At 45.7% G+C, this 14,592-nt stretch overlaps 1 protein-coding gene across 1 annotated transcript in view; it reads left to right on the plus strand.

Moving 5' to 3' along the window:
• Nucleotides 1-14,592, plus strand: part of gas7b (growth arrest-specific 7b) — a 94,233-nt gene that overhangs the window by 68,622 nt on the left and 11,019 nt on the right. Inside the window, exon 9 of the mRNA XM_083635709.1 lies at nt 7,992-8,070. Within this exon, the coding sequence (XP_083491835.1) occupies nt 7,992-8,070 (79 nt within the window). The remainder of the gene's footprint in view (nt 1-7,991; nt 8,071-14,592) is intronic.

Here is a 14,592-nt window from a genome sequence, read left to right on the forward strand (position 1 = left end):
ATATATCAACATTACCCTCCATGCACCGAAGGGTCTTACACTACTGCGGTGTAGCACTAACTCCAGTGTTTCCCATACATAAAGGAATTTGTGGCGGGCCGCCACAAAAGGATTTTGACCGCCACAAAAAGATGTTGACCAATTTTTTTTTTTTTTTTTTTTTTTTTTAACAGTGCACCTGAACGCAACATGCAAGATACCCACTGAATAAGTGTCCAATAAATGTTCATGTCATTCTGGCCAATACTTCTGTTATAGCATTTAAGTCTGGAATATGGAATATCTTTCAATAATCTATGATTTAGCTGCTAAATTGTCAAATACCGCCATCTGCTCGCTACCCAGGCACTTATGTATGTAGTACTTAACCTAACTAACTTAACCTAACTAACTATCCGGTGTGCACAACATTGTCAGCCTAATCTCCGGCTGACACCCCAAAAACCTACAATCCGCTACAGAAAAATGTATATTGTTTGTTCATTAACTGGCCCCTCGCCTTCTATCATTTCACAAAAGTGGCAAAGCAAGTTGAGTATCCCTGACCAATAGGGAGAAATTTAGTTTGTCATTGTAAACCCACAGCACAGTAATGATGACATGGTCTTCATAGATCTAGCCTTTTAATTTTGCTCTTAAGCTTTCTCAAAGTACACCAAATTCATGCATTTTACTTTCAAATGTTTAAAAAAAATCTTGCGGGGGAGCATGCCGCCGCACCCCCCAAGGGGGTCTGCGGTCCCCCACCACAAATACTCAAAATCCTGTGGGAAACACTGAACTCTATTGCAGCGGATTGGGCGTGATCAACCCTTCCACAGGCAACGTTGCAGATAGAGTAGGAAGGCTGATCCGTGAGCGGCTGCTTCTGGGACGCGGGTCGGGGTCTTAATCGGCCTCGGCTGGGTCTACTGGGCGAGGGTGTATGATGTTGAGATACCCGAAACACCTTACGACCCCAGCTAACATCACTGATGTCCCAGTGCATGCTGTAGCATGTATTTTTTAAACATTCAATATATCAACATTCAATATCAACATTCAATACAGTATATCAACATTCAATATATCAACATTCAATATATCGCAACACAAAAATGAATCACGATATTAGCTCCATTTTATTCTGCTGGAGTAATCACAAATGAGACGGCTTGCCTCTTGCTTAATAGAGGAGGGAGGGTACATGCATATCAGATCAGCCCTCTACATATTAGCACTGTAATAGAGGGGGAGGGTACATGCATATCAGATCAGCCCTCTACATATTAGCACTGTAATAGAGGAGGGAGGGTACATGCATATCAGATCAGCCCTCTACATATTAGCACTGTAATAGAGGAGGGAGGGTACATGCATATCAGATCAGCCCTCTACATATTAGCACTGTAATAGAGGAGGGAGGGTACATGCATATCAGATCAGCCCTCTACATATTAGCACTGTAATAGAGGAGGGAGGGTACATACATATCAGATCAGCCCTCTACATATTAGCACTGTAATAGAGGAGGGAGGGTACATGCATATCAGATCAGCCCTCTACATATTAGCACTGTAATAGAGGGGGGAGGGTACATGCTTATCAGATCAGCCCTCTACATATTAGCACTGTAATAGAGGAGGGAGGGTACATGCATATCAGATCAGCCCTCTACATATTAGCACTGTAATAGAGGAGGGAGGGTACATGCATATCAGATCAGTCCTCTACATATTAGCACTGTAATAGAGGAGGGAGGGTACAGTGGGATGGAATGGTCGCAGCCAGTTTGGCCTGGCCACGCCCATAAACGTGCAGCACAATACTGGCATTATGCAGTGCCTCAGGCCAGTGCTGTTGTCCAGCCTGGACAATCACTGTTTTGTTGCTCGGTTCCTACCATCCGACCGGCCGCGGCTCTGAGCCAGCCGTCTATTCCTGAATTTACCATTTGTTCGGCAGAGACGTGGCCGCGAGGCATGTGACCACTTTTTTTCATTGCCACCAATCATGCGCTTTATCTTCCACAGAATAGAGGGGGAGGACATGGCAGGCAATTTATTTCACTGAGATATGCTGCTGGCAAGCGTTCATCTGTCATGGGAGACTCTTGAGCTGTAAGAGCGCAGGGTCATGGCACATGTAACTTATCGACTGTGAATAACATTTGGAGCGGTGCGTCTTTCCCCCAGCTTGGAAGCATAAGATATGAGTTTGGGCCCGTGGTTCCTCTAGCTTCTCGTGTGTTTTGAAGGTGGAAAATGCACTTGTACGACCTTTTGGCTTTGGAACTTACCTTCTTTCTTGGATTCTGTTGATGCTTCTGTTTATTCCAAGGTAGTCTCGCTGGCCAGCCTCCTCTCCCTTCCATCCGAGGAGTCTGGTGCCGCAGGTCTCCATAACTGGGATAAACCCTCCCCTGCTCTACTCTGCTCTCCTATTTGAGCGACTGTTTCGGTGGCAGCCGGATGTCCCCTCCCGGCTTATTACAAGCTCTGTCATTGGCTCCGACCATGTCAATCAGAGCGGCTTCCTCTCCCTCCTCCCAGTGTGTCGCTGTAAATAGTGCCCTGCCGCCGCAGTGAAAACAACAACGCTAACTAGCTAGCAAGCTAACGGCAGAAACCTACACGCTAGCTCGTTGCTACACGCTGAAAACGGCAAGTTGGATTGTTTGAAACTATTTTCCAAGGGCACTGCCACAGTGTGCCACTAAGCACCCCCAATCGCAATCCCACTATGGAATGGAGACCTGCGGCGCCAGACTCCTCGGACAGAAGGGAGAGGAGACTGGCCAGTGAGACTAATTCCAAGCAAACCAGAAATGAACACATCACTTCCTGCGTGCCAGAGGAATTTTCCCAGAAAAGTCCTATAGACACTGGGGGCCATATCTTATGCCCAAGTGTAAGGGCAAATCGTTGCTAGTTTCTAGCACTCATAACGCTCCAAAGTTAGGCTACATTTTGGCGAGGGGAAAAATTGGCGTCCCATGACCTCACCTCAAGATATCTGAAAGAAAGGGTTCTATGGGTAGGGCTAGGGTTACGCACCTTGAATTGGATGCACTTTCTGTCAGAAAGGTGTCTTTCCCTTTGAAAATGTTTAAGCTTTCCCCCCTATCAACTCTAAATCTAAGAAAGAAAAAAAAAAAAAAAATTGTTTAGATTTCAAAAATTGTCTATAAAATATAATACATTTTAATGTAATTTCACATAACATCAACATTTATTTTTGGCCCATGGCTCTCCATCCAATTTTTGGTCCTTCATTGGAAAGAATTTGGGCACCTCTGGTGTAAGATATGGCCGGGCGTGTTTAGAACCGCAAATGTCTGGGAATCAGTTGAATCACTATTGTGCTATCAATTGATTATCGAGACTAGCAAACCATTTACTTGTATGGAAATGTTGCAGATTATTACATACCCATTCTTATCATGTGTCCTTGGCGACTTCGCTCCGCCGGTGTCAGGAATGTTTTGAACGTTGGTCTGAGGGAATACCGCACATGTCTTCCATTCAGAGTGACTCTTTGAACCATTTTGGCATAAAGACTGTCAGTCCGGGACCAAGAGCTTTGTGGCTTGTGGCGGTCTGCCTGGAGGATAGCCGGGCTTGATAGGCCTTGAGGCCCAGAGTCAATACTTCACAAATGCTCTGAATGAAGAAGGTTCCATCAGAAAATCATGAATAACCGTTACGTAATGCAAAGCGTCTGACTTTGTTTTAGCGCTTATCTTCAAAACGTTACGACCCCTTCGCATTGCGGGCCGTGATCAAAAGCCGCAGCACTGGGAGCAGAGAGAATAAGCAGAGCCATATCTCATGTCTCCCATACATCCTAATCATCCTCTGAACTGGCTGTGGACCCCAGCTCTGCTGGTGACGCCCCCTCCCTCCTCTCTGGCTGTGGACACTGACCTAAATAATATGGACAGAGCTATCCCATTGATCTTCGTCTCCCGTTTGGAGTTGAAGCGTTGGCCATTGCCATCTTGATTTTTCGTCAGCAGAGTGGGACGGAATGGGTTGAGATATGTGCAGCTAACGTGAGATGGGGGTTTCCCAGAGCCGCAGCTCTGCCTGCTATTGGTCCGTGATCAGCACCCTGCGCGATCACTGGACAGGCGATCTGTCAATCACCCCCTTTTCTATCATCTATTTTACTCCAAACGGGCGAGTTCATTCAAGAACACTCAAGTCATAGAATTAACCATTTATTGTATTATGAATACAATGCATACAATTATGTTTGGCGTTGAAGGCTCCGCTCTTATAATTAATTTAATATTTAATTTTAATATTTAATTAATTTTATTCTCCCTGAACTCGGCTCAGCAGCATGCTACGCCGAGCAGGGAGAGCAAGCAGAATCCCCCATGGGAATAAATATCCCAGATACATTTAAACCATAGAAGTAAAAGAGGGAGCCTAAAAGCAAGACATGGGAACATGTTCATTTTTTGAGCCATGCAGACTCCAGAGCTACAATACATGATAGCATTGATCTAAAAGGTGGAGGCTGGGGTGGAGGGGGCAAAGCGTTTGCCAGCAGCCGCAACGATCAGCAAGGTGGGGAACAGATCAGTGAGTGAGAGGCTGCCATATTTAAACGGACCGCCTTGTTGTGAGAATGACTGTGATTGGAGAATTGGTTAAACGGTGAACCAAACAGAGGCTGTCAGCTGGTACAGCTGGGGCGTAGCCTATGACATCATGTCTTGAATGAACTAACGCAGGCTTCATTTATATAAAAAATGAGCCCCCCTACATAGGGCTGGGCGATATGGCCAAAAATCTTATCACAATATGTTTTCTTATATTGATCGATGTTGATATTTATCACGATATATATTTATTAATAATAATAATGTTCAATTTACAGTTTTAAGATCAGTATTCTCCTTAGACCCCAAAGAAACCAGAAGGTTAATTATGGTTTATATATTTATTGTCAGAATTGATAGGTGACAAAACACTCAATCTCCTGTTCCAGCACTCGGTCCACCATCTTTTGATGTGACCCCACGGGCGCCGGAAGCAGGGGTACATGGGGACATTTTGTCCCCCTAAAAATGTGGTCCCCCTAAAAAACAAAAAAACAAACAAAAACAAAATCTCTCAAAAATCTGAGGGGGCAATTGCTGTTATGTAACTGTTATGTTATGATAACCTCAGCTTCTGTATGTAGGCTCATCTAAAGCAATATCCCATATGTTTGCTTGCAGAACCCTTTATTAAAATATGGACACCTGAATCGTCATTTGTCATTCATTGTCATCATTCAAAGTGTGCAACACGACAAATTATAAGATACGTACATGTAGCCCTGCAACAAATGTTTGAGTTAACGCTAATAGCTTATGGATATAGGTGGAGCTGCCGGTGACCAAAACACTGCAGTCGTGTCCAGTTGTTGAGGGCTGCTGCCTTCACTATGTTGCACCACTGTCTGTTGTGATGCACACCATGCAGTCCTCGATGAGTCTCCATGATGTCCTCCTGAGTCCGGCGGGCTGCTGCTGGCTAGTTGCAGGGAGACTAGCGCTAGCATGATAACGTAAACTCATGCTTTCATGCCACCACTACTTTGGTTTGGTACCTTTTGAGATGGTGGAAGAGGTTAGTGGTGTTTCCTGTAATGCTGAGGACTGGTCGTGACTTGCAGGCATATTTTGCACCTAACGCTGGTCTGTGCTTTGTCAGACAGACAACTGACTGATAAACTGATCCAGGGCAGTTTAGAGTGCAGTGAGCCTCGGTTTCGCTCATTTCCTCATTTAGCGAACTGCTGGAGCTGGATGTTGGAGAGACTGAGTTGTTGTTGTGAGTGGGAGGAGGAGCCGAAATTGCGGAAGCACGCAGTTGTTTCTCTGCTGTGGGATTGGCTGTTCATGTAGCATGCGCTTGTTTCTCTGCTGTGGGATTGCTTAAAAAATAACTATCAAAATTACAGCTCATAAATTTATCATCGTTATCGTGGAAGATTTTATCGTGAACATTTTCGAGATCGTTTTTATCGCTCAGCCCTACCCCTACAGTTGTTATGAAAAGGGGAAATTAGCTATATAGACCAAAACCGTGTTTTTCCCCTGACTGGAAAGACGTTTAATCCTGTTACAAAGTCGGGCATTTTAACATGGGGGAATAGAGAGCCGCAGTAACGAGTCCGGAAATCATCGATGCTAACAGCCCTGGTTCTTCACAGTTTTCGCCTATGGGAGTTTTGAATGGGTTTTTGGCGCGATGCTTCTAATAATCTCTCTGAGCAACGCTGGCTTAATCAAACGCGAACCAGTGTTTAGTAATATCATCTTCACACACGAGGACCACTTTTACGAGTTTTTAAGCTTTTACGTGCCGTTAAAAGGACGGCTAGCTAGCAAACGGCTAAATGAGACTACACTTTTGAGTCGATGGGGATATATATGTCAATAACGTCACCACTTCAAAGGGCGAACACGGAAATTCTCTTTCCCTCACCTGGTTCAGCTCCGTTCAGCCCGGGGTAATCAGTGCACACATCCAGGTTGAGTGCTGACGTGACGTGGAAGCCTATGCGACAGTGTGTAGTTCTGGATTAGCTTAGCTCGAGCATTTTACTTCTAGGGCTCGCATTTACGCTACAAAACTCATGAAAGTGGTCCTCATGTGTGAAGATTATCCGACGGAACTCTGGTTCGCGTTTGATTAATCTTGCGTTGCCCAGAGACCGTATTTGAAGCATCGCGGCAAAAACCCATTCAAAAATCCAATAGACAGAAACAGTGAAGAACCAGGAAGTTCGGGACTTCCGCATTCTGCCTACAAAAATACGTCATCCCTGCGGCTCTCTATGCCTATTGCCCCCAACGCCTAGTGGGGGCAATAGGCTCTGCTGGTGACCCCCCCCCTCCTCTCTGGCTGTGGACCACAGCTCTGCACTTCCCATTTTACTCTTGCTTGTCAGTGAACTTTTGCACTGGCCCTGCTGGTGACCCATGGGCGCCGAAACCGTGGGTGCCGGGTCGCCCGAGCACCCACGGAAAGAGCCGAGCACCCACCGGGAAATGAGGGAAGAGAGAGAGAGAGAGATGCCTATCTGACTGATCTGACTGTGCCACAGGCAGATCCTCTCTCTCTCACTCCCCTCATTTCCCCGTGGATGCTCGGCTCTGGGCTCTGGGCTGTGGCTGGGCGGGGTCGAGTCATTTTACATTGATTTGATAGCAAAGTCCACCCGCCCGAGGCCCGCCGGTGGCCCCGGGTTGCAAAACGAGTTGATCAAAACATAGCCCGTTAATCTGATTGGCTGCATGAGTCAGTGCACTCTACGTGACCCTGCTGACGTAGTGACGTAAACACACTTGAGCGGTATCTCAGACAGAGAGTGACAGACTGACAGTATCTCAACAACTAGCCAAAACAAAATGAGGAGATTTTTGATCACAAAACCTAGTGCGGTTTCCACCACCACCAGTGCAACCGTGACGAGTACGACTTCCAGTTCCACCACAGCTGCACATTCGAGTCCGACGACAACAACCAGCGTGGTAAGTGAAATGAGTGTGTGGTGGTTAGTGCTTCGGTCGCTTGTTCCTATTCTGTCGAACTGAAAAGTGGTGTGTGAAGTGTGTGTGTGTGTGTAGATCGCTGTTAAATCTCCTATGGTGCTGAAATGTGTGCGTTTGCGCCACTGCAGCTTTATCGCGTTTGGGTCGGCTTGGCTGTGCTCGGCTGTGCTGTGGTCGGCGCGAGCATAAGCATGGGCACCCACTGGCACAGACATAAATCGGCGCCCCTGTGGTGACCCCCACCCCCCTCCTCCTCTCTGGGTGTGTGTGTTTGTGTCTGATGATAGGATTTACCCTGCCACCTCTCCAGCTTGTGACTTGCTCGATGCCGCCTTCTTTTTTTGTCCAACTAAACTCAGCAAGTATGCTCTCTCTTTCTCTCTCTCTCTCTCTGTCTGTCTGTCTGTCTCTCTCCCTCTCTCTCCCTCTAACCCTGCTCCTTATCTGTCCTCAGGACTCTGGGGGAGGCTTGGGCCCAGCTGAAGAAGAGCCTGACCGACGAAGCCGAGGTTCACCTGAAGTTCTCCTCAAAGGTAATTTGACACGTCCCCCCCCACACACAGACACACTATCCTGTTTGATCTCTCTACCTGAGATGATATTCCTCGCGTATCTAGAGAGTCTCATTATAGCATGTCTTCTGACACATGAGCCAGGAAGATCGGTGTAATGCTTATAGGATAACATGCAGGAATTTAAATGATCAGTTTGTCGCTTGGATAAACTAGTGCAGTGCCCATTCACTCACTCACGCACCCACTCACTCATGCACTCACTCACTCACTCACTCACTCACTCACTCACTCACTCAGTCTGTCTGGTGTGTGTCTCTCACTCACAGTGTGTCTCAGTCTCTCTCCTGGTGTCTGACTAGTAGGGGTGTCAACAGTTACAACATTTTCTAAACGTGTACACTGGACGTTCTGGCAGCGTGTAACCGGTTAACCGGATGTTTTTTTTTTGTTTTTTTTACCCGAAAACGTTATCATCTATAGCTTACAGGCAGCAGATTGTTGTGTATGCGCCACGTCAGTGGGACTGGCCCTTTAAGAGTGTTGTCGTAAGTGGGGGTGTTAGCCTAAAACGTTTCACTGTTGTCAGTTCAGAGTTGAGCCTGCTGGAGACGTAGCAGCATGAGAGTTTAGCCTGTACGACTCACAGCTGTTGTTAATAAAACGTTAAACAGCACGTCGTGGTCCGCCAGTTCTTCAGACAGAACATTGGCGACGAGAATGATGGGACTGACGTTCTCACCGCCAGGACGCAGATTGAAAATAACGTTAGCAGCGGTAGCTAGCTTGATAGCTAACAGATAACACACGTACTGTGATAAAAAGCACAACAGTCACCAGAAATATTAAGTGTCTAACCAATCTGCTCCCACAATTGAGCCTTTCTCTCTCTGAGGTAACACAGGGGCGTGAACCTGCGACCCTCGTGTTGGTAGGCAGGTAATCTACCACTATACTACCCAGACACCCAAATACTTTTACATAAATAAAAATATGGCATGTGTTTTACATAACCCAAGTTAAAGTAGTTTTCTTATTTTTGCCCAGTGAATGTCTACATTTTGAAAAGCATTGTATTTATGGTTGCATCTGCCAGTGGGCCATTACAATAAGAGTAGTCATAATAATAATGTGTGTTAATTCCATTAGGCAGGACAAACCCACCGCTCTAACCACGCTGTAATGTAATCACTATGGGAGATTTCTGCATTCTGGGCTCATTGCAATCTAGTATTAAACATACTTTTGGGTCATGTTGGAATAAAAACACTGCTTGTATCGATAAATATCCACCATTACTACTATAAAATGAAAAAATAATTTTGAAAAAGCCCGAAATAATACGATAAATGGAGCTCTGTTTAGAGGGGGGATTACAGCGTCTCAGGCTGCCTAGAGAAAAACGGCACACCAAAAAATCAGCACTCCTCGGCTTTGAGAGTAAATTCCCAACTGGATTTTCTGATTTGACCATTGGTCTGTCACTTAAATTGTAGCCAACCCCTATGACACGTAATGGTGAATGTACATTTTTGATTGGTTTGAGTTATATTGACGAAAATCGCGTAATTTCCCTTCAGTCGCTTGGCTGCTCGATTTAACTTTGAGGTAACATTGACATACCACACACGAAATTGTTCGCAAACTTGTCCTCTAAAACACTGTCGAGTCAATTTTCGTTTTTCGTTTGGGGGTTTTTTGTTATTGGTGTCAGAAAGTGCAGTGCGCCATGTAAAAATCCCCCCTGCTTTCTCTTCATTAAATGAGGAAGCGCGAGACCGGAGCAGAGCAGAGTAGCTGCGCTGGGCTGCGCCCCCCTCCCCCTCCCCCTCCCCCTCCCTCCTCTCTCTCTGCACAATCAAGTCAGTGGTGGAGTGCTTCTCAATGTGGGGTCAGGGGAGAGGATTCAAGATTCTCTGTTGTCTCTCTCAACCTAATATATATGGAATTCTGAACAAAATCATATCTAGGCTACATTAAAAAAAATCTGATTTGCATCTGAGAAACCAAATTTCATCATATTGGGGGTCCATGGCCCCAATGTGAACTAAATTAGGAGTCCTTAATATGAAAAAGGTTAAGAATGATTTACAGAAACACAATGCCATGAGTATTCCCTTTCCCTTCCTTTTTTTTATGATGAGGCAGGATTTGGTTTATCAATAATAGCCTACATATAATTTCACCTTTTTTTTCTCGACGCCCCTCCCACACACACACACCCTCCCCAGTGGCGTGCCTGACCAAGTTGGTGCCCTAGGCAAGATTTGTGCTGGTGCCCCCCCTCCCCCAAAGAAAATATAATAAAAATTATATTGCAGCGAATTCCACCACTGCAGTGCAGGCTCAGAATCGCCCTTCCCCAGTGGCGCTGGAAGTACTTTTAGGAAGGGGTGCTGTAAGGAAGGGACTCTCCGAAGAAAATTTGATGTTTTTTGGACTTTAATCCATATTTAGAAGAATATTTAATTTTAAATTAACATTAGGATTATACTGTTGCGATGTCATTATTCAGTAACTGCTCCTTTTCTCACTCACTTTCATATAAGCACCTGCTCTCCCTTTAGTCGTTTTACACTACAACAGACAGCAACACAGGCATAAACACTGAACTTATTATTATTATTATGGAAAACCAGATTATGATGAAAATCAAACACTTTTGAAGAGAGAGCATATTAAATAAGATCAGAGCTGGGAAGCACAAACTGTTTTTTAATGCATTTTGTTGGTGGTATAAACACAAGACAGCCAAATCCAACAATTTCGAAAATCCCATTTCTTGTGTACTATGGTGAAGGCATGGCCCGCCCGACTCTGCCTCTGATTGGCTTACCCTGATATTTTACCCTAACCTTAAAGCCCCATTATGTAGTTTTTCTATTTTTAGGGAAACTGTGCCCCCACAGTTACAGATGCCAATAAATGCTACACTTCCCTGTTTGTACATTCAGATATCAGCATTATTTTACTGTTTCGGTTTATACTCTACTTTGCTAACTCTCTGCTATCTCTGCAGTGCTTCATAACTGATTCGCTGGTCGGGGGAATAACTCCAAATATCCCTAAATGTTATTGTTGCGACGTTCTTTTAGTGAAAGAATTCAGATTCTTGAAACTTAATGAACATCACTAATTAGTGGGTGGGCCAGCGCCAGGGCCACTGTTTGTATTTGCCAATATTGTTGTTCTTCTGGGAGGTTGGACTTCCCATGCATGAAAATAAACCAAACTTTGGACAAAGGTCCAGTCCCATGCCAAAACTTTGTCAACGCGAATTTGGCGCTAATAGTCCTGATGGTGGCGCTACAGTCTAAATTTTCAAAAATTGAAAATTCCTAACAAATCAGGCATACGCGCTACCGCTTTACAACTTTCTGTGGGCCCAAGTCAGGAGAAACGTTTGTATACTGCAACCGATGGCCAAGTATGAAGTCCAAAGACTGCAAAACTGCAGAAACTGTTAACTCATTGAGTGCCAGCCACTTTTGGAGAACGGACGCTCCCAGTGCCAGAGTTTCAGAGCGTTTTCAGTGATTTCTCGAGGCCCACAGAATATTGTGTGATATTACTATGTAAACACCGAACACGCACAAAGAACGATTAGACTCTCTTCTATCATCTGCAAAAAAAAGTTTATTGATACCATTTTCCGTTCTTTAGTTATGAGCCGGAGAAGATAGGTTGTTTTGAGCAAAAAGACACATTTCAATTTAGAATCTGAGATATTCAGCCTTTTGTGAAAGGAAGCATTTCAAGCACATCATTGACTCTGAAGCTAATATTTTCTGATATAATGACACCTCAAAAATAATTTCCTTCAATAAAAGAGTGAAAACAAAGGAATTTTGTTTGGCCAAATAATATTTTTTAGCTGCAACCAGCAGCGCTGGCCCCTGCGTGCGCAGACCCTACACCTTCTTGCTGGTCTTGATTTACTGCTGGTGTGCATCAGATAGCCTATTCTAGCTTGTTTGCTCTCTGTGCATCGAGCCTGCTGCTGCCTGGGTGTGTGTGTACTGTCAATGGTTGTATGCTGTAGTGCCCTGCGTGCCCCACCCCCCTCCTCCTCCTCCTCCGTGGAGGAGTGTCTCTGCTGCGGTTTGCTCTGAGTTTGATCTGCACTGAAAAGCGCGCTGCATCCCCCCGCTTTTTTACAGCGTGTCGCCAGCTCCCAGCTGAGAATAATGTAACTTTTCAGAATGACGCTGGTGTCGCCGTGTCGGCAACTAAATCATATGGATGGGCTATCGCAGCGGACACGGATGGGGCTCAATTGTGGCAGCAGATGACTGCTGTTCATAGGCACAGCTAACGGTATGCTTCATGCATATCGATGCGATTTCCGTTTCCTCATGACTTCTTCTCTCTTTTCTCCTGGCCTTTCTGTAATCTGGAGAGCACTGTCGCCACCTAAGGGTTCTGTAAAATAGGTTAGACACATTCAATAGCTCCCATATTGTAAGAGGCGATGTAAGAGGCTTAGATCGACCCCCGTCAAAAAACGCAATTGACGAACATGTTCGTCCTTGGCACTCTACGTTACTAAACGAAATGACGAACATGTTCGTCCATGGCACTCAATGAGTTAAACTAATTAAACCCTACTCCTAGCAGCAGCTATAATTCAAGTTAAGTCTGCCTTTTTATTTCACTTGATATCAGGCCGCTATGCGGCCTTCAAATCTAGTTTGGTGGGGCTCTGGCGTCGTATTGTGTTGTGTGTGTAAGGTCTGTGTATTGATATGCATGTGTCCTGCACTCCGTTGGGATCCCAGCAGTGCACTCCACCAGTTTGAAGTTGATTGGATAAACAGTTCTCGAGATAAACCACTTTTTGTGTTCCCAGTAGGTGGCGCTATGCCAAATTGCATAGAATTTGGCACTGCACTGTGTTGGGTTCCCAGCAGCCTCCTCCCCAAGTTTGAAGTCGATTGGACGAATGGTCCATGAGATAAACCACTTTTTGCATTGCCAGTAGGTGGCGCTATACCGAATTGCACCAAATACGCCACTGAATTCCATCACGTCTCCTAAGCGTACTACCCCAGTTTGATGTCGATGAGATGAATTGTTCAAGATAAACCACTTTTTGTTTGCCAGTAGGTGGTGCTATGCTGAATTGTACGGAATTCGGCACTGCACTCCATCAGGTCCCCCTAAGCGCATTCCCCAAGTTTGAAGTCAATCGGACAAACGGTTCTCAAGATAAACCGCTTTTTGTGCTTGCCAGTAGGTGGCGCTGTGCCGAATAGCACATAATTCGGGCACTGAACTCCATCAGGTCACCCTAAGCGCACTCCCCAAGTTTGAACTCAATCCAACAAATGGTTCTCGAGATGAACCACTTTTTGTGTTTGCCAGTAGGTGGCGCTGTGTCGAATTGCACAAAATGTGTCACTGCACTCCATCCGGTCCCCCTAAACACACTCCCCAAGTTTGAAGTCGATCGGACAAGTGGTTCTCAAGATAAACTGCTTTTTGTGTTTGCCAATAGGTGGCGCTATGCTGAGTCTGTGTGTGTTTGGGGGTGGGCTGGCATGGTATCAGACTTACTTTCGTGATGCAAATTGTGACTGACACTGCCCGCGGCCCGCCAACCAATCCGACCTGGTGTGTGGACATGATGTGGTTTGCAGGACTTTCCAGGTGGTTTCCAGGACTTTCCATGTAGTTCCAGGATATTCCAGCACTTTCCAGGTGGTTCAAGGACTGTGCAACCTGCCCATGACCCTCCCCAGACAATAACCCACTGCCATGCACATTTTCAGCCCAATCCGACCTGGGGTGTGGGCATGAGGTCGTTTCAAGGTGGTTTCCAGGACTTTCCAGGTGGTTCAAGTACTGTGCATCCTGCCCATGACCTTGCCAAGATAATAACCCACAGCCATGCAAATTTTCAGCCCAATCCGACCTGGGGTGTGGGCATGAGGTGGTTTCCAGGACTTTCCAGGTGGTTTCCAGGACTTTCCAGGATTTTCCAGGTGGTTCAAGTACTGTGCAACCTGCCCATGACCTTGCCCAGATAATAACCCACAGCCATGCAAATTTTCAGCCCAATCCGACCTGGGGTGTGGGCATGAGGTGGTTTCCAGGACTTTCCAGGTGGTTTCCAGGACTTTCCAGGATTTTCCAGGTGGTTCAAGTACTGTGCAACCTGCCCATGACCTTGCCCAGATAATAACCCACAGCCATGCAAATTTTCAGCCCAATCCGACCTGGGGTGTGGGCATGAGGTGGTTTCCAGGACTTTCCAGGTGGTTTCCAGGACTTTCCAGGATTTTCCAGGTGGTTCAAGTACTGAACAACCTGACCATAACCTTGCCCAGATAATAACCAACAGCCATGCAAATTTTCAGCCCAATCGGAGCTGGGGTGTGGGCGTGAGGGGTTTTCCAAGACCTTCCAGGCATGAATTACATTTGACGTGAGGCCCACTTTTTCAGGCGTTTGGCAATGTAATGAGTGATGAATCCTAATTTCCCCTTAAAATTTGATTTAAAACAAAAAAATGCACGATTTTGGCCAGGACACTTTTGATTT

Source organism: Poromitra crassiceps (genome assembly GCF_964638095.1).
Source record: "Poromitra crassiceps genome assembly, chromosome: 4".
Lineage (NCBI taxonomy): Eukaryota > Metazoa > Chordata > Actinopteri > Beryciformes > Melamphaidae > Poromitra > Poromitra crassiceps.